The sequence below is a fragment of the Platichthys flesus genome, chromosome 22 (genome assembly GCF_949316205.1).
Source record: "Platichthys flesus chromosome 22, fPlaFle2.1, whole genome shotgun sequence".
Taxonomy (NCBI): domain Eukaryota; kingdom Metazoa; phylum Chordata; class Actinopteri; order Pleuronectiformes; family Pleuronectidae; genus Platichthys; species Platichthys flesus.
Window position 1 is genome coordinate 315001 of NC_084966.1, and position 23921 is coordinate 338921.

At 49.2% G+C, this 23921-nt stretch overlaps 3 protein-coding genes across 6 annotated transcripts in view; 1 reads left to right on the plus strand and 2 right to left on the minus strand.

Moving 5' to 3' along the window:
- Nucleotides 1-5219, minus strand: part of LOC133933297 (protein EFR3 homolog B-like) — a 12771-nt gene extending 7552 nt beyond the window's left edge. The window contains exons 1-6 of the mRNA XM_062380295.1: nt 5092-5219; nt 4033-4457; nt 2079-2155; nt 1838-1965; nt 1609-1759; nt 23-144 (exon numbers count right to left, since the gene is read on the minus strand). Coding sequence (XP_062236279.1) covers nt 23-144; nt 1609-1759; nt 1838-1965; nt 2079-2155; nt 4033-4372 — 818 coding nt within the window. The 5' untranslated portion in view covers nt 4373-4457; nt 5092-5219. The remainder of the gene's footprint in view (nt 1-22; nt 145-1608; nt 1760-1837; nt 1966-2078; nt 2156-4032; nt 4458-5091) is intronic.
- Nucleotides 5220-5272: 53 nt separating this feature from the next.
- Nucleotides 5273-22912, minus strand: LOC133933303 (IQ calmodulin-binding motif-containing protein 1-like). Of its 4 annotated transcripts, XM_062380306.1 has the most exons (17): nt 21809-22912; nt 21592-21695; nt 17571-17666; nt 9402-9497; nt 8859-9027; nt 8477-8594; nt 8324-8399; nt 8151-8250; nt 7885-8057; nt 7643-7752; nt 7306-7424; nt 7083-7149; nt 6854-6929; nt 6586-6737; nt 6370-6507; nt 6128-6281; nt 5273-5855 (listed from the first exon to the last, which is right to left on the minus strand). In XM_062380306.1, exons 4-17 carry the CDS (start codon nt 9490-9492, stop codon nt 5626-5628), a joined length of 1773 nt encoding a protein of 590 aa, XP_062236290.1. In that variant the 5' UTR covers nt 9493-9497; nt 17571-17666; nt 21592-21695; nt 21809-22912; the 3' UTR covers nt 5273-5625. The 4 variants fall into 4 exon arrangements, with proteins under 4 accessions (XP_062236290.1, XP_062236291.1, XP_062236292.1 ...); XM_062380307.1 differs by lacking the exons at nt 21592-21695; nt 21809-22912 and having other exon boundaries at nt 17571-18451; XM_062380308.1 differs by lacking the exons at nt 17571-17666; nt 21592-21695; nt 21809-22912 and adding an exon at nt 9644-9894.
- Nucleotides 10939-23921, plus strand: part of LOC133933292 (kalirin-like) — a 28123-nt gene continuing 15140 nt past the window's right edge. Inside the window, exons 1-25 of the mRNA XM_062380285.1 lie at nt 10939-11302; nt 13342-13416; nt 13511-13625; nt 13717-13909; nt 14081-14304; nt 14407-14731; nt 14814-14936; nt 15080-15271; nt 15384-15515; nt 16790-16924; nt 17022-17114; nt 17211-17333; nt 17562-17678; nt 18004-18078; nt 18393-18515; nt 18609-18661; nt 19488-19635; nt 19728-19909; nt 19989-20086; nt 21362-21525; nt 21615-21734; nt 21827-21906; nt 22210-22348; nt 22840-22974; nt 23128-23281. Coding sequence (XP_062236269.1) covers nt 11248-11302; nt 13342-13416; nt 13511-13625; nt 13717-13909; nt 14081-14304; nt 14407-14731; nt 14814-14936; nt 15080-15271; nt 15384-15515; nt 16790-16924; nt 17022-17114; nt 17211-17333; nt 17562-17678; nt 18004-18078; nt 18393-18515; nt 18609-18661; nt 19488-19635; nt 19728-19909; nt 19989-20086; nt 21362-21525; nt 21615-21734; nt 21827-21906; nt 22210-22348; nt 22840-22974; nt 23128-23281 — 3373 coding nt within the window. The 5' untranslated portion in view covers nt 10939-11247. The remainder of the gene's footprint in view (nt 11303-13341; nt 13417-13510; nt 13626-13716; nt 13910-14080; nt 14305-14406; nt 14732-14813; nt 14937-15079; nt 15272-15383; nt 15516-16789; nt 16925-17021; nt 17115-17210; nt 17334-17561; nt 17679-18003; nt 18079-18392; nt 18516-18608; nt 18662-19487; nt 19636-19727; nt 19910-19988; nt 20087-21361; nt 21526-21614; nt 21735-21826; nt 21907-22209; nt 22349-22839; nt 22975-23127; nt 23282-23921) is intronic.

Sequence of the window (23921 nt, forward strand, 5' to 3'; positions counted from 1 at the left end):
GCTCTCGGGGGGGGGCACTGACTCGGTCCTGGTGTCCTCGTCCTCGTGCTGTGAGTGACACATCTGACTGAAGCGGGACACGAAGAAGTCGTAGCTGCGGTGGTACGAGGGCGTGTCCTCCTCGATGTTCGCAAACTTCACGAACTGAAAGAGAGACGGGGATGACATCATCATCATGGGTCATGACAACGAGCTGTGGACCTTTATTGTTTAGGTTATTTCATTACATCACTAAATGACCTCATTCTCTGACATCATCATGAGGTTTCTGATCATGTGACCAGTTAATCAGGCAGACACACACACACATGAACACAACTCCTGCTTGTCTCTCCAGGAGTGAACCTGCTGTACACACTCTGTTAATCCCTGTGTGTGTGTGTGTGTGTGTGTGTACATAAACTTTATTCAATATCATATTTGATATAAATAAATTGTGTGTGTGTCGTACAGCGTTGTGTGTGTGTGGTACAGAGTTGTGTGTGTGTGGTACAGAGCTGGTGGCCAGGATGTGCAGGGCTGTGTGTGTCGTACAGTGTTGTGTGTGTGTGGTACAGAGTTGTGCGTTGCAGGCTGTGTGTGTCGTACAGAGTTGTGTGTGTTTGGTACAGAGTTGTGCGTTGCAGGCTGTGTGTGTCGTACAGAGTTGTGTGTGTGTGGTATAGAGTTGTGTGTGTGTGGTACAGAGCTGGTGGCCAGGATGTGCAGGGCTGTGTGTGTCGTACAGTGTTGTGTGTGTGTGGTACAGAGTTGTGCGTTGCAGGCTGTGTGTGTCGTACAGAGTTGTGTGTGTTTGGTACAGAGTTGTGCGTTGCAGGCTGTGTGTGTCGTACAGAGTTGTGTGTGTGTGGTACAGAGTTGTGTGTGTGTGGTACAGAGTTGTGTGTGTGTGGTACAGAGCTGGTGGCCAGGATGTGCAGGGCTGTGTGTGTGGTACAGAGTTGTGTGGTACAGCGTTGTGTGTGTGGTACAGAGTTGTGTGTGTGGTACAGAGTTGTGTGGTACAGAGTTGTGTGTGTGGTACCGAGCTGGTGGCCAGGATGTGCAGGGCTGTGTGTGTGGTACAGAGTTGTGTGTGTGGTACAGAGTTGTGTGTGTGTGGTACAGAGTTGTGTGGTACAGAGTTGTGTGGTACAGAGTTGTGTGTGTGTGGTACAGAGTTGTGTGTGTGGTACCGAGCTGGTGGCCAGGATGTGCAGGGCTGTGTGTGTGGTACAGAGTTGTGTGTGTGTGGTACAGAGTTGTGTGTGTGGTACCGAGCTGGTGGCCAGGATGTGCAGGGCTGTGTGTGTGGTACAGAGTTGTGTGTGTGTGGTACAGAGTTGTGTGTGTGGTACCGAGCTGGTGGCCAGGATGTGCAGGGCTGTGTGTGTGGTACAGAGTTGTGTGTGTGTGGTACAGAGTTGTGTGGTACAGAGTTGTGTGGTACAGAGTTGTGTGTGTGGTACCGAGCTGGTGGCCAGGATGTGCAGGGCTGTGTGTGTGGTACAGAGTTGTGTGTGTGGTACAGAGTTGTGTGTGTGGTACCGAGCTGGTGGCCAGGATGTGCAGGGCTGTGTGTGTGGTACAGAGTTGTGTGTGTGTGGTACAGAGTTGTGTGTGTGGTACCGAGCTGGTGGCCAGGATGTGCAGGTGCGGCTTGTCGGCCTCCAGCAGCAGACGCAGCGTCCTGAGGAAACTCTCCACCAGCAGGTTGATGCTCTGACAGTGACACGCTAACAGCAGCTGCTCCAGCGCCTCCAGCGCTATGCACACGTACCTGCAAGTAACAGATTACATGAATACTCAGCGCGGTAACACTGTGTGTGTGTCAGTGTGTGTCAGTGTGTGTGCGGACCCGTAGCGGTGGCGGTTCAGTTCCCTGGTCAGACGCTCGGACAGGTACGCAGCGATGCGATCCAGCTTCTCCGGCGCCGACAGAGCGAAGAACGTCAACTTCTCCATGTTGGCTTTCACCAGCCCGTCCTACACACATCCATCAACACAACGTCAGATCACAGAGAAAACACACATTCTAACACATGGACAGAAAGAAAGAATTGTGTTGTGTTGTGTGTTGTGTGTGTGTGTGTGTTAACCTCGGGGTCTTCTGGGAAGATGTTATCAACCAGTCTCTTGTAGCGAGGCCGTAACGCCCAGCAGCAGCCACACAGACCTGCACACATCACAGCCACATGGGGGCAGCAGTGAGTCTGTGGACTTTAACCTTCTCTTTCTTTAATTCAATGGTTTTTGGAGATTAAAGAGACCCCCCCCCCCCCACCCCCACCACACACACACACACATACACACTCACACACACTACAGTACATCTTAATCCTGTGCTCGCTTGTTGTTGCGTAATGTGTTTATGTTGTTGTTTTTTGTTGGCAGAGCTTAAAGATGACACAGGTTCAATCCCCAAGTTGTGACATGTGATGTTCCACAGTGCCGCTGAGCAAGGCACTGAATCTGTGAAATTCCCACATTATGAGGATGTGATTATAAATTATAATCAACACATTGTGATTAAAGGTCATTTCTTCACTGAAGGTCACATCAAGTTATTTCTACTAATTGAGATTTGAACTCATCATAAGGAAACTTCCACATTAGACCAAACTGTGAAAAGACTCAAATTCAGTAACAGACTAAGAAATATTCATGTATCTAATACAATTCACTCATTTCATAAATTTGACAAAGTGGGGACACCTGGGTTCACTGAAAGCTTAAAAGACGTTAAATTGTGAATAAAATATACAAATGTATCTTTGATTATAACATTCAAATGACATTTTAATTATATTAATATTTATCATATTAACAGATATATTCATGAAATGTAAAGGTTAAAAACTGATAAAGTCAAGATCTCTTACTGGAGGATGATATATAATTATTATATAACAAGACGAAACATTAAATCACACATATGTGGAACTTACACATAAATTATTTAAACATCTCAACAACAATCTGAAAATAAAGAAAAATATGATAAATATTAAAATATTTCTCACCGTACATGAAGACGACTCCGACAGCTCAACATCCACACTGTCCTGACTGAGGTTAATCCTTCACACACAACAACACACCCACAAAACCACACACAACCACACACACACACACACACACACACACACACACACACACACACACACACACACACCCACTCAGGACACGCCTCCTGTCATTCACCCTCGTCGACTTGTTGTGCGATGTTCCCGTTTGAATGAAACACTGTTGTGTGTAGTCACAGAGTGAAGTGGTGAACATTCCGGCCCAGAGCCTGGACGTGTCTCTGTGTGTGCTCGTGATCCGGGACATGTGCAGCAGCTCAGCTCTATAATCTGCTCTGGATTTATTTATCGCTCCAGCACAAACTGAAAAAACCATAGATCAGAAACCTGCAGGGAAAAGCTCGTCAATATGAAGCCCTGTGTTTCTATCTGGACGAGAAGCACCATGACCGAATATCAATCTGCACCTGATTATCATCTTCATCCGTTCATGTGGAGATTTGAAGTAAAAACGAGCAAAGAAGTGAAATCTCTCTCTTTTCATCCGTTCATCATTCTTCATTCTGTGATTCAAGCAGCTGAGCTTCTCCCTGGTTCACACACTGATCTCAGCTCAGATTCCTCTGCCCCTTCCTGTGGTTTTACTCTGTAGTGCTGTCTGTAGTGCTGTCTGTAGGACTGTCTGTAGTACTGTCTGTAGTGCTGTCTGTAGGACTGTCTGTAGTGCTGCCTGTAGTGCTGTCTGTAGTGCTGTCTGTAGGACTGTCTGTAGTACTGTCTGTAGTACTGTCTGTAGTGCTGTCTGTAGGACTGTCTGTAGTACTGTCTGTAGTACTGTCTGTAGGACTGTCTGTAGTGCTGTCTGTGGGACTGTCTGTAGTACTGTCTGTAGTGCTGTCTGTAGGACTGTCTGTAGTGCTGTCTGTAGTACTGTCTGTAGTACTGTCTGTAGTGCTGTCTGTAGGACTGTCTGTAGTGCTGTCTGTAGGACTGTCTGTAGGACTCATAGCAGCGTGGTGTCTGTTACCTTCAGGTGTCTGATGGTCCAGGACGGAGCAGCGGTCCAGCAGCATCCTTCGATGAGCCTGGGATACAGTTGGCATGGCGACAGCCCTCGGCAGCTTCACCCCCCTGGGCATACTGGGCATAGTGGGCATAGTGGGCAGACTGGGCATACTGGGCATACTGGGCATAGTGGGCATAGTGGGCATACTGGGCATAATTGGCATAGTGGGCATACTGGGCATACTGGGCATAGTGGGCATACTGGGCATACTGGGCATACTGGGCATACTGGGCATAGTGGGCATACTGGGCATACTGGGCATAGTGGGCAGGCTGGGAAACCTGGGCATCGTCCCTGACATCTCTGCGGTGACCTGGAGTCGTCCTGAGAGGAGGAGGAAGGAGGAGGAGGAGAGAGAGGAGGAGAAAGGAGGAGGAGTAGACGGCCTGAGGAAGAGGAGAAGGACGAGATGGATGGAGAGAGTGAGCGGAGAGAGAAAATGAAAAGCAGGAGTTTAAACTTCTCCTCCCTCCACATTCCTCTGCAGCTTAACTCCTTCACTTCCGGCCAACAAAGTCCAGTCAGGAGGAAACCTCCAGCAACTCAAGGTTTTACAATAATATATAATAATGAATATGATAATAACTGGGATCCAGAAATTCAAATCTCTGCAGAGATTATTCTGGAAAGTTTCATGATGATTTCATTTATTGGTGTTTTACACGATCACACGTTCACCAAAATAAATCCGGTTTCAAATAATAAAATATATATTCAGTAAAGAAACTATAATATTTCTGTTTCTCTTTCCCTATCTGAGACATTTTAAAATGATATTATATAATGTTATATTTCATAAACTATTTTATGTGATTGTTATAAAGTTCAAAATCAGTTTTGTGAGGAATATTCTTGATTTGTATTTAAAATCGTGTTTTAAGAACTAACACATAAAACTGAAGCGACACACGTTCTGTTTTACAGTAATCAGAAAGTAAGAGTACTCGTTACCCAAGTAAAAGTATAATTAAGTATTTACCTTTGTAACTTTACTTCATATTAATGAAAGTTAAAACTCACAGTCGGAGCTCCGGTGTCGTTTCCAGCCGAGCGACGGCTGCTGATGTAACATCTGCAGCCTGAAGCTCTGACCAGGATCAATGAGGACCACAGGTCAGCTGGTTCCACACCAGAGACCAGCAGCAGCTCTACACTCTGCACTGGTTGAGCACTGGGAGGGCGTCAATAACAACAAACTGAGTCAAAGGCTTCAAAAAACTTTATAGACAAGTGGAAATAAAACAGAAAACTCCCATCATCACAGCTGCTGCAGTGAGGAGGCGCCCTCTGCTGGTTGACACTGTTACTGCAGCAACTCTCTGAATGAACTCAATAAACACTGGAGACAAACCCGGAGTTTGATCGTCTACGACCTCGTGTCTAAACCACGCCTCTTTGAGTCACCGCTGGTTGAGTCATGTGACGGAGAGGAACCAATCAGGAAGAGAACATCAGAGCGATAGGACGAGGACCTCGGAGTCAGTTCTGGAAATCGACAGCAGGTGGCAGCACAGTCTCGTGCTCGTCAGTGTGCGATGAACCTGCGTCTTCACGTTAAATGTTAGCTGAGCCGCCAACAAACAGTCCTCCAAACTCCGCCTCCAGCTCCCACAGGTGGGCGGGGTCGGGCGGGTCCGCCGGCTCTCCCAGCCTCCTCCACCAGGGGAGCCGGCTCGCCTGCAGCGTCGCGTTGTGGGCGTCACGGGCGCGAAGGACGCAGCGACCTGAGTGGCTGAGGAAGGCCTCGCCCACTGGCGCCGTGACAAGGGAAAGGGGCGGGGCGTCTGTGGTAAAAGAGAAGAAGAGATATTTGATTAATGCTCACAAACTGCAATCAGGTGTGTGTGAGTGAGTGTGTGGGTGTGTGGGTGTATGAGTGAGTGTGTCTGTGAGTGTGAGAATGTGTGTGAGTGTGTGTGAGTGTGTGTGTAAGAGTGTGTCTGTGAGTGTGTGAGTGTGTGAGTGAGTGTGTCTGTGAGTGTGAGAATGTGTGTGAGAGTGTGTCTGTGAGTGTGTGAGTGTGTGAGTGTGTGTGCATGTGTGTGCGTGTGTGTACCTCTGAGCAGCTCCAGCTGAGTGTGTGTGTGAGCGAGCAGCGCCTCTCTCCTCTGCTCCACCCTCCTCCGCTCACCTCCGCTCTGCAGCTCCGACAGCAGCAGCTGAACCTCCTGATGGAGGCGCTCACACTCGCCTGGGGACACCCGGGACGACTGAGGACAGAGAGACGGAGAGACGGGGGTTTTATTTTGATGAAGACATTTCGTTTTTAAATCCTGAGCTTCTATCTCCTCGTCTTACACGATGCACAGCGATGTATTCCTCCACCTGAGCCTTCAGCTCCACCCTCCTACTGTCCGTCAAACCTTTCTGACCAATCCAGAGCGGTGCGGTGGGCGGGGCTTTGGCCGCTTGTCTTTTCTGCAGGAAGCGCTGCACCTGTAAGAGAGAGTGGACAGCATGAGTCATGTGATTGTTCGGGTCTCGGTTGGCGCTGGCGTCCTCCTGAGTGAGTACCGCTCTCTGCAGCGTCCTGGCGGCTCGATGGCGCCTCAGGTCGTCTCGTTGGGAGCTGATGTAGCGGCGCCGCTCTCTGGAGCCTCTCCAGAAGCTCTGGATCACGACCGCCGCTCGCCGCTCGCACTCCCTCAGGTACGACTGCACCTGGTCTGAAAACCAGCACAGCTGAGTGTCGCTTGTTTTGCAGAAGAAATTTCACTTTTTCTAGATTAATCTTGAATCTGGTGAAGAAGAGACAAGCGAGGACGAGTCAGCGTTTCTCTACCAGGAGGAAGCAGCTGCAGCAGTTCTCTCTGTTTCTGATGGAACGCCCTCCTCGCCTGCAGCCGCCGCACACACACCTGGAACACACACACACGTTAAATACACATCAGAGCGATAAGAACCCTAACCCGTCTCTTTACTCTAAACCTTGTCCCATCTGTAACATGGAGAAGGCAAGGTTTATTACCAATCCTGCAGCCAGCCACCAGGGGGCAGTACTGCAGGCTCACCTGATACTTCAGCTCCTCCTCCCACTGCTGAGCCTCCTTCTGTTGCTGCTGCTGCCTCCTCCGAGCCCTGACACACACACACACACACACACACACACACACACACACACACACACACACACACACACACACACACACACACACACACACACACACTCATGTTTTCATAGTCATACTCTGTTCCATGAGGTTCCAGCTGCACACAGATGCTGAGCGGTCGAACCTGAATCTCCTCTGCAGGGAACCGACAGCTCTGTTCAGACTCTTCACTCGGCGCCGGGTCTGATACGACCTCCATGACGCCTGGATCACACACGCCGCCCGCACACGCTCAGCACTCACCTGAGAGGGGAGGAGTCAGAGGGCAGCAGGCCGTCCAATAAGAATCCAGTGTTTTAACTTAACACATGAAAAAAGTGATGAACTGTAATCGGACCTTCACTGGGGACTAAAACAACATGACTCTACAAAAGTGTACAAACCTGATTACACACACAGATTGAGATACAGTTACACATCTCTACACACACATACACACACAGTTATAGGGACAGACCAACCTGAGAGGGACTCGTCGTGTCTCTGTATGATTGGAGGAGTTCAATTAGCTGGTCCATGTCCTGGTCAATGCCACGCCCCCTCCAGTCCTTGTCCAGCAGGTCGTCCAGTCCTGCAGAGAGAGAGAGAGAGAGAGAGAGAGAGAGAGAGAGATGGAGAGAGAGAGAGACCTCTGACCTTTCAGTTAATTTAACTGAACAGAACTTCCTGCTGCTGTCAGTCATCGACGCGTGCGACCTCTGACCTTTGAAGTTGAGGAGGAGGGGCTTGAGACGCAGCTGCAGTTGATTGGCCATGAGGAGGATGAGTTTGACGGAGGCCCCTCCCACTGCCACGTCGGAGCTGACGGCTAATTGGCCGATGACCTCGTTCAGCAGCAACAGGACGGAGTCGTCAGTCAGGCTGGACAGGAAGTTCCTGCAGAGTGGGCGGGGCTTAAATTAACCTCATGGACATGAAGCAGGTTAATAAATATAAATGATCAGTGGACAGTAAACTCATGAGCGCCACCTGTTGGCTGTGCAGACTTGAATCCACATCTGGACACAGAGCAGAGACACAGCTACGTCCTCACACATCTGGATGTGCTCATAGTGAGCGGAGCTGAGGACTGGACAGAGACAGATGTCAACACGAGGTCTGTCAGCATCAGGTCAGTGAGCGCCGTGAGTGACAGGACGCACCCTGAGTCGTGAGCTGGGTGTGGCCTCCCAGCAGACACATGACGGAGTCCATCACCTTCCTGAGCAGAGACACACACTGACACACACACACACACACATCTCCATCACTTTCACTTCAGACTCGTCCACTAGCAATCTTCAAGGCTCACTCACCTCCGCCCGCCTCATCAGCTGACTGGCCAATGACAGGAGGCCGTCCACGACTGACGGTAGGAGGAGCCTATAAAAGGCCTTTGATTCTTCACCAGGGTCAAACCCAACACAGCAGGAGCTGAGGAGACAATTTAAACTATCAGTACATTATATTAAAGTAGAATTAGACAAAATATACACATTTTAAACTAATTAAAGATATTCAAAATATTTAAATCCTTTAACCTTCCATATATTTAAAATACATCTTTACTTCAACTTTTTATTATAAAACATTTTAAACATTCACACTTTTCTTTGAATACACTCAGATCTCAAGTATACTGAGGATAAACATTTAGAAAACTAGAATAAATGGACAGATTGGCACTGTGAGGAGGACCTGGTGATCCTGGCGAGGGTGGCGGCGGCGCTCCAGTTGCTCCTCAGCTCTCTGGGATCCTGAGCGAGGACGAGGACGCAGTGACTCAGGACGCCGCTGTGATAGAGCTCCGCCTTCACCCGAGGCAACGCCCCGCTGTCGGTCTGAAGCGCCGCCACGTTCAGGACGTCTGACAGAGACACGCGACAAAGGTCAAATTCACCTCAAGGATAATAAATCAACTGACAACTTTAATGATCTATTAATCATTCAGCTAAATACAATATGTGGATGTTCTACTTTTATCAGTTTTATATTTGTTTGAAAGTAATATTTCAGTAGTTGCTAAGAGAAGAAAATCAAATGTCTGAAGATGCCAACTTGGATGAATGAGAAGTTTCATGAAGTTCTTGGATTGTTCCCTCATGGTTGATGCACTTACTGTGAGTTGATTTGGACAAAAGCGTCAGCAAAATGAATGTAATGTAATGAAATGAAATTTAATGTAATGATGATGATGATGATGATGGAGGAAACAGTTTGAGTGTTTTCATGTTGTCTCACTCGTGACGCTGCTGTTGAGCAAGCTGACTTTCTGCAGCAGGTTCAGATCCCCGTGCTCCAGATGTTTCTTCAGCTCGGACACAGACGCCATGTTCCCTGTTCAACACACATCAACACAATAAAGAGTCACGTGGTCATCAAACACTCATATGACACAATTCACTTGTTGCGTCACACTATTCCTGCAGGTGAATTTAAGTGTTACAGGTGAAACTGATTTCATAGTTTCCACCTTCTGGCACCTGTTAGCCTCTGTTAGCATCTGTTAGCTCGCCTTGGACCACAAGGCGACTGTCATTCGTTGTTTATCCGACAGTCACTTCACTTCAGCGGGTAAAACAAGTGTCGTTAACCGGTTAACCGTCGGCTCCGTCGAGTCGTTGAAGGTGAAACACGGACAAACAAACGCTGCGAAGTTTCAAACACAACGTTTGACAGCTAACCCTGTTAGCTTGCAGCTAGCCGACGCGCTGCTGTTCCTACGGCAACGTGACGTCATCACGCTGCGACGGCACACACCCCTCTGCACCAAAACAAATGTTTATTTATTATATATATATATACAATAAAAAATATTTATTTTCTAAAGAAATAAAGACAAAAACCAACCAGAGGAAAAAATACAAGTTGTTTTAAATATAGCTCATAAATAATGTATATAATGTTGCTTGTTTATATGTTGTTGAATATATAAATGATATATATAAATATATATATATAAATATTACCCTAACCCTAAATATATATACACTTTATTGATAATATATATGATATATATATATATCATATATAATATATATATATAATATAATATAATATATATATATAATATATATGATCAATAAAGTATATACTATAAGTGAGAGGCTGCTGTGAGCTTCGGTGGCCTGTGGGTGGCGCTGCTAGTTGAGCTGAATGAGTGAAGCAGCTTCATTCATCCTGCAGCGGAAACACTGTTCACTGTAGAGAATCATCTTCCTCTTCATTCTGAAGATCTTCATCGTTTCTTCTCTTCCTGTTGCACCAGATGTTTTGATCTTCACACACATGATGAGAAGTTTATCTTTATATACAATTGATCATTTTTTCCTTTGTGATCCTATTGGTTCAGAAATACATTATTATTGATGCTCTTCATTCTGTGTCCATTCATTAAGAATTTATATCAAACACTTTATATGTTGTTGACCATAATATTATATAATACAGTTATACTATTTAACTCACAGCCCATCGTACTATTTTTCATTATGTACTATTTACATTTCATGAATATCTCTTTATATATTAAACTAAATGTATTAAAATAAAATATTAACACATCATATGTCACGTTAATATTATATAAAATCTTGTCTCTGCTGATCACGTGGTGAGCAGTTATAGTAACGCACAGTAACGTGATAGTAACGGAGGGTCGGTGCAGCTGCTGCATCCTCACAGTGCGCGCTGCGCCTGCGTGCTCGAACACACAGACCGACCGTGCGCGCGTCCGCTGCCCGCACCGGCAGAGAGAGAGCAGCACCGGGGGACGGTAACGGGATCTGTAACGGTGACGTGATGGGATGCCGCGCGGGATCACGGTAACGTAAGAGCAGCAGCAGAGGAGGAAGAGGAGGAGGAAGAGGAGGAGGAGGCTGACCGAGGAGGATGCAGCAGTGATCGGTACCGGGAGCAGGAGACACATCCGTCCCTCCAACCGGAGCCTGGACCGAGCAGGGATGGACTGGTAGGGAGGAGGAGGAGGAGGGGGAGGAGGAGGAGGCGCGAGGAGACACCGACGGTACATAACGGAGCAGAGCGCGAGGAGGAGGAGGAGGAGGAGGAGGGAGGAAGAGGAGGGAGGATGAATCCGGTGGATGGAGGAGGAGAAGCGGGCCCGGACGGCCTGGCGACGGCAGGTAGGGTGTGCGTGTGTGTGTGTGTGTGTGTGCGCGCGCGCGCGCATGAGTGCGCGCAAGCAGGCGTGTGCGTGTGTGTAGTGGGAGCTGCTGTCGCCATGATGCCTCCACATCCGCCCATTGACTCAGAGAGTGTGTGTGTGTGTGTGTGTGTGGTGGGGGTGTGGAGTGTCCCACCAAGGAGGATTGTGGGAAGGCCTGCTGGGTTATTACATGTGTGTGTGTGTGTGTGTGTCTGTGTGTGTGTGTGTGTGTTTCTCAGTCATTCCAGTAGTAGAGGTATCATCATCATCATCTTCATCATCATCATCATCAGTAGCAGTCAAACAGCCTCCTGGCCTCTGATTGGCTGACAGGAGTCAATTGAAACCTTCTGCTCTCAGTTCAGAAACATCAAGGTGGAACACACCTGCAGGTAGCCGTGGCAACAGCCTCATGCAGTGAGCAGGTGGAGCTGTCACCTGATCGTCTCTGAGTTGATTGACAGGATCACAGTGATCTATAATCAATGAATCATACATCACACATGATTATACCTAAATGTACGTCTTTGAGTTTGAGACCAAACCAGAAAGTTAACGATCGGTTGATAAATGATCTGAGGACGAATCAGTGAAGCTGCAGCAGAACTTCAAGATCTTCTCTGAAGGAATTTAATCATTTTAAAGTCTTTTTCAGAGATGGTATCATTATTGTGGTTATTATTATTATCATCATTATTATTATGTTTTTTAAGGGAAATTGATCTAAATAAACATCTGGATCCAGTGAATGTAAACGTGATTCATCAGGAGATGTTTTAGTTGCTTTATTATTTTGACTCAAACAGAATCAATAAATCGATTTCCAAACATTACAATTTAAAACAAGTAGCCAGATCCAGTCGTCTCTTCAGTCAGTAGAATAAACACTTTAATACACAATTTGTTTACTGTTGTTTATTCTTCAGGAACTGTCTTTGACTTTTCTGAATCTTTTATGTGTTTATTTACTGAAGGAAACCAGGAAACAAATATCCAGAAATCCTCTGATAGAATCTTCCAGTTTGTCTGAACGCAGCTCTTGATTGTGTTCATTCGTTGAGTTGTGTAGTCAGTGAGTTTCTCTGAGGCTCTGAGCAGCAGCTATTTTAGGCTTTACGCTGTGTGTGTGTCTGTGTGTGTGACAGCTGATTCAGGATCAGTCAGGGTGATTGACAGCTGATCGATCAGACTGTTGATTGATTTTTCTGATGATTGTCATGTTTTGTCTGCGTGGGACCACAAACACACACTTCACCTCATTAGTGTCCACACACTGTAAATAAACATGGACACTTCACAGCTACAGCCTCATCTGCGACGCCCCCTGGTGTCTGGCTGCAGCACACGTCATAAACCCCCCTTCATCTTCATATACAGTCTCTATATATATATGTTTGTACAGTAGAGTATATACAGTGAGGTTGTGTATAATACACTGATGATCTGTGTTAATCCGTCAGACGTGTCAAACAATCAGTGTGGATTAAAGCGTCTGGGTCGTGAAGGACTGAAGGACACTAGTGAAGGAGACAGAGGACGCAGCGAGGAGCTAGTGAAGGATGGATAAACGAGCCTCCCTCTCTCTTCTCCTTCACCTCCTCCATGTTTTTAGGTTTTCTCTCCGAGGGTTGGCGCCGCTCGCCGAACTGCTAATATGAGACGCTTAATGTCCTCAGTGTGTGTGTGTGTGTTGGATTAGCTTCCTCCCACTGTGGAGGATGATCTGACGCACACACACACACAGACACACACTGAGCTGCAGGACTTTGACTTGAAATGTCAGTCGAAGCCTGATTGGTTGAGCTCAGAGGACGTTTGGATCTAAACACGTGAACAGACCGACTCCCGGGAGGCGGAGCCACATCTCTCACTTTGTTTCATCTTCATCGATATATCACATTATTATCTGAAGCATCAGGGATTTTAAAAATCAACAATCATCCCACTTGTGTTTGGGAATATTCGTTTAAAAATGATAGAGTTATGAGAAAGAAACATTTCCTGTGTGTGTGTCAGGTTCAGGTAAAGCCGAGTGTGTTCGGGCGGCCGACGTCCTGACGGTGCTCAGAGAGAAAGTGGCCTTTGTATCAGGTAACACACACACACACACACACACTCTCATACTCCGACACACACACACACACAGACACAGTTTAACCCAGTTTAAACGACTGACTTGTTTCAGGTGGACGAGATAAGCGAGGTGGACCAATCCTGACCTTCCCTGCCAGGACCAATCACGATCGAATAAAGCAGGAGGACCTCAGCCGATTGGTCACTTACCTGGCGACCATACCCAGGTACAGGATGTCCTCTCTCCCTGTCTGTCTCTCAGGGACGTCAGTGAGCATGTCTGGGTGAGAGTAACACGTGTGTGTCCCTGTGCCTCAGTGAGGATGTGCGTGCCCGGGGCTTCAGCGTGGTGGTGGACATGCGTGGCAGTAAGTGGGACAGTGTGAAGCCGGTGCTGAGGACGCTGCAGGAGACCTTCTCCTCCAACATCCACACGGCTCTGCTCATCAAACCAGACACCTTCTGGCAGAAGCACAAAACCAACCTGGGCAGCGCCAAGCTCAGCTTCGAGGTAATACTACTACTGCTGTAGTACTACTGCAGTTCTACTACTGATAACTACTGCTCTACGATGCGCTCCACTGAAACCTAAGTACCATTGATGCTAGCTGGAGAGCTACTAAAGGTGCTAGCTGTGCAGCTACTGATGCTCCGGTCTTGCCCACTGTCTCCTTGTCTCCAGACCTCCCTGGTGTCGGTGGAGGGCCTGTGCCGGCTCGTCGACCCCTCCCAGTTGACCTCTGACCTCGGCGGCTCGCTGGAGTACGACCACGTGGAGTGGACCGAGCTGCGTCTGGGTCTGGAGGAGTTCTCTGGAGCCGCCACGCAGCTGCTGGCCCAGCTGGAGCAGCTGGAGGCGGGACTGAACCGCGTCCCCGAGCCCGGGGACGTGGACGAGGCCCGGAAGTAAGAGAGCGCCTCTTTATCATTGATCATCAGCGAAGCTGTGGGTTGTGTATTGTTGTGTATTGTTGTGTATTGTTGTGTATTGAACCTCTCCGTCTCCAGACTCCTGGAGGAACACAACCGTCTGAGGAACACCATCGCCACGGCGCCCGTTGAAGCCCTTGAACGAGAAGGGCGGAGTTTGCTCCAGCGCATGCGATTGGTCCCCTCACATGGCGACGCCTCCACTGAAGTCAGCGGTGGCGGTTGTAGCCACGGCAGCTGGCTGTCCGGTGGGACGGACTTCCAGAGCGTGGCGCCCAAGGTGTCGTCCCTGCTGGAGCGCCTGCAGGCGGCTCGTGGCCTCCTGCTGCAGGGCTGGAGCGACAGGAAGCTGCACCTGGACCAGGTGCTGCAGCTGCACCTGTTCGAGCAGGACGCCACCAAGGTGAGGGGGGCGGGGACTGTGGCGCGCAGGGCATCGAACCCACGAGCTCTCTCACCTTCGATTCGTTCTGTCTCTCTCTCAGATGTCGGACTGGATCGCCCACAGTAAAGATCTGTTCATGCAGAGTCTGGTGGAGGTCGGCCAGAACCACCAGCACGTCCTGGACCTCCAGACTCAGCACCAGCACTTCACCGCCAACTGCCTGGTGAGTGTCCTCGGCCCCTCAGGGTCAGGGTCAGGGTCAGGGTCAGGGTCAGGGTCAGGGTCAGGGTCAGGGTCCTGACCCTGACCCTGACCCTGACCCGACACCATCTTCAACCGTCCCTGTAAACCACGTGTCTCCGGCAGAACGGCAGTGTGAACGTGGACAGCGTGGTCACCGTGGCGGCGCGGCTCGCCGAGGCCGGTCACTACGGCGCCGAGCGGATCTCCTTGGTGTCGTCACGGTTACAGGAGGACTGGAAGACGCTGACGACGGCGCTGGAGGAGCGTAGCAACACGCTCGCCATGGCAACTGGCTTCCACCAGGGGGCGGAGCAGGTGAACTACACTCTGTCCACCTGTCTCACTGTCTGATCGTCCTTACTCGTCCACAACCAACGAGCTGCCTGTCTGTCCACCTGTCTGTCTGTCCACCTGTCTGTCTGTCCAGTTCCTGCTGGAGGTCGAAGGTCGAGTTCAGGCGTGCTCTGAAGGGTCGTTGCCGTCGGCGACAGCAGAACTGGAGGCCGCGACGAAAAAACATGAAGAACTGAACGAGGAGATGTCTGCTAGCTACACCCAGGTACCTGTCTGTCTGCCCACCTGTCTGTCTGTCTGCTCACCTGTCTGTCTGTCCACCTGTCTGTCTGTCTGCTCACCTGTCTGTCTGCTCACCTGTCTGCTCACCTGTCTGTCTGTTCACCTGTCTGTCTGTCTGCCCACCTGTCTGTCTGCTCACCTGTCTGTCTGTTCACCTGTCTGTCTGTCCACCTGTCTGTCTGTTCACCTGTCTGTCTGCTCACCTGTCTGCTCACCTGTCTGTCTGCTCACCTGTCTGCTCACCTGTCTGTCTGTCTGTCCACCTGTCTGTCTGCTCACCTGTCTGTCTGTTCACCTGTCTGTCTGTCCACCTGTCTGTCTGTCCACCTGTCTGTCTGCTCACCTGTCTGTCTGTTCACCTGTCTGTCTGTCCACCTGTCTGTCTGTTCACCTGTCTGTCTGCTCACCTGTCTGCTCACCTGTCTGTCTGCTCACCTGTCTGTCTGCTCACCTGTCTGCTCACCTGTCTGTCTGTCTGCTCACCTGTCTGTCTGTCTGCTCACCTGTCTGTCTGTCTGCTCACCTGTCTGTCTGTTCACCTGTCTGTCTGTTCACCTGTCTGTCTGCCCACCTGTCTGTCCGCCCACCTGTCTGTCTGTCTGTCCACCTGTCTGTCTGTTCACCTGTCTGTCTGCTCACCTGTCTGCTCACCTGTCTGTCTGCTCACCTGTCTGTCTGCTCACCTGTCTGTCTGCTCACCTGTCTGCTCACCTGTCTGTCTGTCTGCTCACCTGTCTGTCTGTCTGCTCACCTGTCTGTCTGTCTGCTCACCTGTCTGTCTGCTCACCTGTCTGTCTGCTCACCTGTCTGTCTGTCTGTCCACCTGTCTGTCGGTTCACCTGTCTGTCTGCTCACCTGTCTGCTCACCTGTCTGTCTGCTCACCTGTCTGTCTGTTCACCTGTCTGTCTGCTCACCTGTCTGCTCACCTGTCTGTCTGTCTGCTCACCTGTCTGTCTGTCTGCTCACCTGTCTGTCTGCTCACCTGTCTGTCTGCTCACCTGTCTGTCTGTCTGTCCACCTGTCTGTCGGTTCACCTGTCTGTCTGCTCACCTGTCTGCTCACCTGTCTGTCTGCTCACCTGTCTGTCTGCTCACCTGTCTGTCTGTTCACCTGTCTGTCTGCTCACCTGTCTGCTCACCTGTCTGTCTGTCTGCTCACCTGTCTGTCTGTCTGCTCACCTGTCTGTCTGTTCACCTGTCTGTCTGCTCACCTGTCTGTCTGCTCACCTGTCTGTCTGTCCACCTGTCTGTCTGCAGGTCAGTGAGAGTGGTAAAGCCTTATTGGAGGTTCTCCAGCGTTCCCCGGCGAAGGACTCTGATGACTCTATGACCACACTGGACTTCACTGCCTCCACGCACGGCATCATGGGAGTTCTGCACCAGGTCATGCAGGTAGGACTCACATCAACCCGTCTCACATCCTCCCGTCTCACTGTCACCGACCAACAGACAGGCGGACTGATGATTCGGTAATGTTTCTTCATTGCAGGGTCACCATGAGGTGGAGGGGGCGTGGCAGCACCGTAAGCTCCGCCTTCACCAGCGCCTGCAGCTGTGTGTGTTTCAACAGGATGTGAGACAGGTACGATGAATCCAGATCTCAATCCGGATCCAGATCCAGATCCAGGTCCAGATTGAAGGCTCAGCTCATCTCCATCTGTCTCTCTCCCTCCCTCAGGTGCTGGACTGGGTCGAGCAGCACGGCGAAGTGTTCCTGAACAAACATGGCGGCGTGGGGAAGTCCCTGCACCGAGCGCGAGCTCTGCAGAAACGTCACGACGACTTCCAGCAGGTGGCGCAGGTAAAACCGGAGCCGGGAAAACTGACGATGATTTATCACGTGGTGAAGAGCAGTCAGATTTCTGTTCTGTGGGGAAGAAGTGTCCTGCTTGGTCTCCTCTGAACTGCTCGTCCTGAAGACTGAGTAATAACCTGTGTGTGTGTGTGTGTGTGTGTGTGTGTGTGTGTGTGTGTGTGTGTGTGTGTGTGTGTGTGTGTGTGTGTGTGTGTGTGTGTGTGTGCGTGTCAGAACACTTACACTAATGCAGAGAAGCTTCTAGAAGCAGCCGATCAGCTGGCTCAGTCTGGAGAGTGTGAGGAGGAGGAGATCTACCAGGCGGCCAGAGACCTGGAGCTGCGGATGCAGGTGAGAGAGAGACCAGCAGAATGAGTTCATCTGGTTGGTTAATGTGATCGAGCTGAGATCCGTACGGCTGCTTGGAAATAAATATGTCTTCATGCATTTTCATAAAAAGTATTTTCAAAATAAAAGCTGTGGAAAAGGTAAAACACTGATGATAAAGGTTCATAAAGGATGTGTTAGTGAACTTTATTCATTACAACACCTGAACCAGCTCTGTGTTAGAGAAACAAACGTCACTATAACTAGTTTATTCACTAATATTGTTCTGTGGTTAGCATGTTGTTGACGTGTTATTAACATGTTGTAAATCTGTGTTGTGAATTTGCAGGCCTTTATTCAGCGAGTTGAACAGAGGAAGCTGCTGCTGGATCTCGCTGTGTCTTTCTACACACACACAAAAGAGGTAACACACAAACACACACAGACACACACACACACACACAAAGGAGGTAACACTCACACACACACACACACACACACAGACACTCACAGACACACACACACTCACACAAACTCTGGTGGCTGGCTGGCTGCGGTGTAGTGTATAAGCCCCGCCTCCTCCATGTTAGCAGATAGAACATGGATCAAACTACGTCTACAGATGACGTCATCAGTAAAAGATGGCGGTGTTGGTTGATTTCTGGGAGGAAGTGGAGACGCAGTTTAATTCAGTGATGTGCTGTGACATCACGTCCACTCCTCTTCTGCCCCCCCCAGCTCTCGGCCTGGATGGACGGCCTCCAGAAGCAGCTGTCCTCTGAGCTCTGTGTGTGTCCCGACACTGTGGAGGCTCTGCAGACTCTCATCAGCCAGCAGCAGCAGCAGCAGGCCAACACCCAGGTACCTGTCCCCACCCGTCTGAACTGACCCCCATCATAACAACCTAACAGCCCCGATGACCCCCCCACTAACCCTCTAACGCTGACCCCACAGGAAGCTGCGATGAGTGTCATCAGGGAAGGAGAAGACCTCATCCTGCAACTCAGGTACACAGGGAGCGTGGGTGCGTTTGATTCCTGCATCAGCGCTGCACAAAGAGCTGGGTTATAACTTGTGTGGGTGCATTTGTTTCACCCGTCAGGGCAGTACAGAGGGGTGTGTTTGTTGATTGACAGATCCTGGAAGGATGCGTTTGTTTTAGACATCAAGGCAGCACAGTAGCCCAAATGCTGTGTGGATGCGTTTGTTTTATGCCTGGATGCATTCCTTTTCAGATTAGAGTCACAGGGGTGGGTGCGTTTGTTTTCTAGTTTATGTTAAGTGTGGGGGTGCGTTTGTTTTTCTAGTTTGGCTGTGTGTTTTTCCAGCTAGTGGAAAATGTGTGGGTGTGTTTCTTCACCAGTTTGCAAATCCAGGCAAAGCTAAGCTTTTATGTTTGTTTAAAGTGTGTGTGCGTTTATTTTCTATGTCAGGTGCGCTTTTCGCTTTTTTATTTGTTTGTGTGCTTTTTTGCTCGAGTGTACAGAGCCTGCATGGGTGCGTTTGATTTTGGCTTTGTAAAGCCGATGTGGGTGCACTTGTTTAGAGCCCCTGGCGACTCAGAGGCTTGTGTAGAGTTGGTATTTGTCGAGATTCTAGGTGTTGTTGTGTAAGTTATGTAAAACATGAGTGGAGCGTTTTTAATTTGTATAATCAGTGATGTCTGTTCAGTGTGGATGCGTTTGATTTGTGGTTTGTATATAACATGTATAGGAGCATTTGTTTTTAGGATGGTAGAGTCTTGGGTGGGTGGGAACCCTCTACTCATATTTATTTGTAGTTTGTTTGTGTTTGTTTTCGGTTGTGCTCAATGCGTGGGTGTGTTTGTTTCAGGCCCCAGGGCAGCTCGGTGGCCCATGTGGAGACGGTGCTGCAGCAGCTGGAGGAGTCTCACGTTCAGCTGGAGGAGCTTTTCCACCAGAGGAAGATCCGACTGGATGTTTACTTGCAGCTGCGTATTCTCCAGCAGTGCACGCTGGAGGTACACACCCCTGTTCGCATCACAACACTCATACAAATCATTTGTTGAATTGTCGTCAGGGGACTGACAGTGAACTGTGTGTCTTTCTTAAGGTAACAGGGGAGATGGATGCCTGGAAGCAGGACCTCCAGAAACAGTCCCAGGACTTCTCTACGGAGAAGCTAGCAGCGCCGCGGCTAGCTGATGTAAACCAGGACAAGATAAACCTGGGTCATTCGAGGCTAGTGGACGCTTGTCCCGAGGCGCTAACACTAGCACAGCAACGCATCCACAGGTAACAGGTCAGATGACATCACTCAGCAGGAAAATGAGTCGTTAATAAAAGGTCATGACGTTGATGAACTGATCCGCAGGCACATGGAGCGCAGGCTGGCTATGAACAACATGATCTATGAGGTCATCCAGCAAGGTCACGACCTCCAGCAGTATATCACCGAGGTCCAAGCATCAGGTCAGAGTCAAAACATGGCTTTAGAAAATAAATCATCTGCACAGCGACAGAACTTCAGAGACCATAGAGAAGAGCGGGGACAAGGAGTAGGCCTTGGGGGACACCACATGAAATTAGACTACATGAGTGAAGCTCGGTGTTTAAAGGTTCTTCATCGGGTTGTCACATGGTCCATGTATCTGGACACGGGGCGATGCGCTGAGACTCGTCCAAGTCACATGCTCCTTGAAGAGCTCAGGGGTTCCACCACGACCTCTGTGATCCTCCAGAGAACCTCGATCTCATGTCACATCCCATAGTCTCCTGGACGGGATCCAGAGGTCAGGGACTGACAGTCTGAGGAGTTGTTGTGTTAGAGATTCATTCAGTTCCTCGAGGTCCCTTCACAGCCTGAGCAGCTCGTGGGTTCACTCTGTTCGGCTGGAGGCGCCACTTGAGAGCGGTTTGGATTTAGGGGTTTCCTGGCCGGGTTTCCAGGGGCTCTCGAAGGCATGAACCAATCATAAACAAGCAAAATGCTGAGAGTGCAGAAAACAGGTCACAGATCAAAGGAAGCTTCCATTTGATCCCATATGGATTCCATGAGAGTCCACTCTACTGGTCGAATACAGTAGAACAGAATAGAACAGAACAGAACAGAATAGATGAATGGGATATAATAGAATAGAACAGAACAGAATAGAACATAATAGAATAGAACAGATTAATGGGACAGAACAGAACAGAACAGAATAGAATAGAACAGAACAGAATAGAACAGATTAATGGGACAGAACAGAATAGAACAGAACAGAACAGAATAGAATAGAACAGAATAGAATAGAACAGAATAGAATAGAACAGAATAGAATAGAACAGATTAATGGGACAGAACAGAACAGAACAGAATAGAATAGAACAGAACAGAATAGAACAGAATGGAATAATGGGATAGAACAGAACAGAATAGAACAGAGAGCCAGCGTCGATCTGACCAGTTCAGATTCATGTGATGGTATTCGGGGGAAAAGGGGGATGGGGTTGGGGTTGCCATGGAAACTGGTCTCTGAAGCACACAGCTGGTGTCCATGGAAACCAGGGTATTGAATTTGCCATGGAGACACACACACACACAAACACACACACAGACATACACACACACAGACATACGGTATATCTGTGCAATCATATACACATGAATGGAGAGGAAAACACACACATACAGCTGCATTACTATACTTGTGAGGATCTGAATATGTGTGTGTGTGTGTGTGTTTGTGTGTGTGTGCGCTTCAGGTATCGAGCTGTCGGAGGCGGAGGGGGGGCTCTCCTCTCAGGTGGAGGAGCTGCAGCGCCTCCTGCAGGACAGACAGAAGGACCTGCATCAGATTGCAGATCACACACACACACACCTGGAGCAGAACCTGCAGCTGAGACACCTGCAGAGCCAGGTCAAACAGGTAACACACACACACACACTCACAGACACACACTCTCACACACAGGTGAGCTGAACTGAAGCTGACCTTGACCTGTCGTGGTGTCTCAGGTGCTGAGCTGGATCTCCGAGGGCGAGGTCATGTTGTCGTCCTGCATGTTGAACTCCAGCTGTTTGTCTGAAGCCGAGCAGCTGCAGAGGGAGCATGAGCGCCTCCAGCAGTCCATAGAGGTAAGTGCACACACTGAGGGACACAGCTCAGGAGGTGGGAGGAGGAGTTCCTCGTCTCCTCTCAGGGTTCTCACCTCCTCCTCTGCTTCCAGGCTCTGCTCCACGCCGACTCGCTGCAGAGGACTCACCAGGTGGCGCTGGCTCTGCAGCAGAGAGCGGAGCTGCTGGTCCGGTGAGTCCCCGCCCCCCACACGCTGGGTCACGTGTTGTAACGTGTTGGTAACGTGATGGTAACATGATGGTAACATGATGGTAACATGTAGGTAAATGTGTTTGTAACGTGTTGGTAACGTGTTGGTAACATGTAGGTAAATGTGTTGGTAACGTGATGGTAACATGTTGGTAACGTGTTGGTAACATGTAGGTAAATGTGTTGGTAACGTGATGTAACGTGTTGGTAGCGTGTTGGCACTTTGAGTTTGAGAGAAATTTTATAACTGTACTAACCACGTGACCTCTGACCTCTCACCTTCAGGTCAGGTCACTACGATCCGGACGCAGTGAGGTCTTGTGCCCAGACGGTGGCGCTGCACTGGCAGACGCTGATGCTGAGGATCGAGGATCGACTCAAACTGGTCAACGCCTCGGCTGCTTTCTACAGGACGTCCCAGCAGGTGGCGCTGTGTCTCTGAATATCTGTCTCTCTGTCTCCTGACCTGTCTGTCTGTCTCCTGACCTGTCTCCTGACCTGTCTCCTGACCTGTCTCCTGACCTGTCTCTCTGTCTCCTGACCTGTCTCCTGACCTGTCTGTCTGTCTCCTGACCTGTCTGTCTGTCTCCTGACCTGTCTCCTGACCTGTCTCCTGACCTGTCTGTCTGTCTCCTGACCTGTCTGTCTGTCTCCTGACCTGTCTCCTGACCTGTCTCTCTGTCTCCTGACCTGTCTGTCTGTCTCCTGACCTGTCTGTCTGTCTCCTGACCTGTCTCCTGACCTGTCTCTCTGTCTCCTGACCTGTCTGTCTGTCTCCTGACCTGTCTGTCTGTCTCCTGACCTGTCTCCTGACCTGTCTCCTGACCTGTCTGTCTGTCTCCTGACCTGTCTGTCTGTCTCCTGACCTGTCTCCTGACCTGTCTCTCTGTCTCCTGACCTGTCTGTCCCCGGTAGGTGTGTGGCGTCCTGGAGAGCCTGGAGCAGGAGTACCGGAGGGAGGAGGACTGGTGTGGAGGAGGCGAGCGGCAGCCGGAGCAGCTGCTGCCGCTCGTGAGCAAACACATGGAGCAGAAGGAGGCGTTTCTGAAGGTGAGGCCATGTGACACACTGTCACACATACATGTGTGTAACTGTATAAACACGATGAATGCTTCTGCAGTTTTAAACATATTCTGACATATAATCAATTTTCCAGATTTGATTCGTGAGTTCCCTCTAACCGTCTTGTTTCCATGGCAACAGGCGTGCACGCTGGCGAGACGGAACGCCGAAGTTTTCCTGAAGTACATCCACCGCAACAGCGTCACCATGGCCAAGCTGTCGGGCCACGGCGCCACCGCCCCCGGGGTCACGGAGGTCACGGGGCACTCCAGGGTACCAGAGCAACAGGTCAAAGGTGAACAAGCACACAATGATCACAAACACACAAACCATCAGAAACAAACAAAAGAATAGAAAAAACACACAAACCATCACAAACACACAAACGAATAGAAAAAACACACAAACGATCACAAACACACAAACGAATACAAAAAACACACAAACGATCACAAACACACAAACGGATAGAAAAAACCCACAAACGATCACAAACACACAAACGAATAGAAAAAACACACAAACGATCACAAACACACAAACGAATAGAAAAAACACACAAACGATCACAAACACACAAATCATCAGAAACACACAACCAATCAGAAACACACAACCAATCAGAAACACACAAACAATCAGAAACACACAAACCATCAGAAACACACAAAGAAACACACAAAGAAACACACAAACGATCACAAACACACAAACCATCAGAAACACACAAACGAATAGAAAAAACACACAAACGATCAGAAACACACAAACGATCAGAAACACACAACGATCAGAAACACACAAACCATCAGAAACACACAACCAATCAGAAACACACAAACCATCAGAAACACACAAAGAAACACACAAACGATCAGAAACACACAAACGATCAGACACACACAACCAATCAGAAACACACAACCAATCAGAAA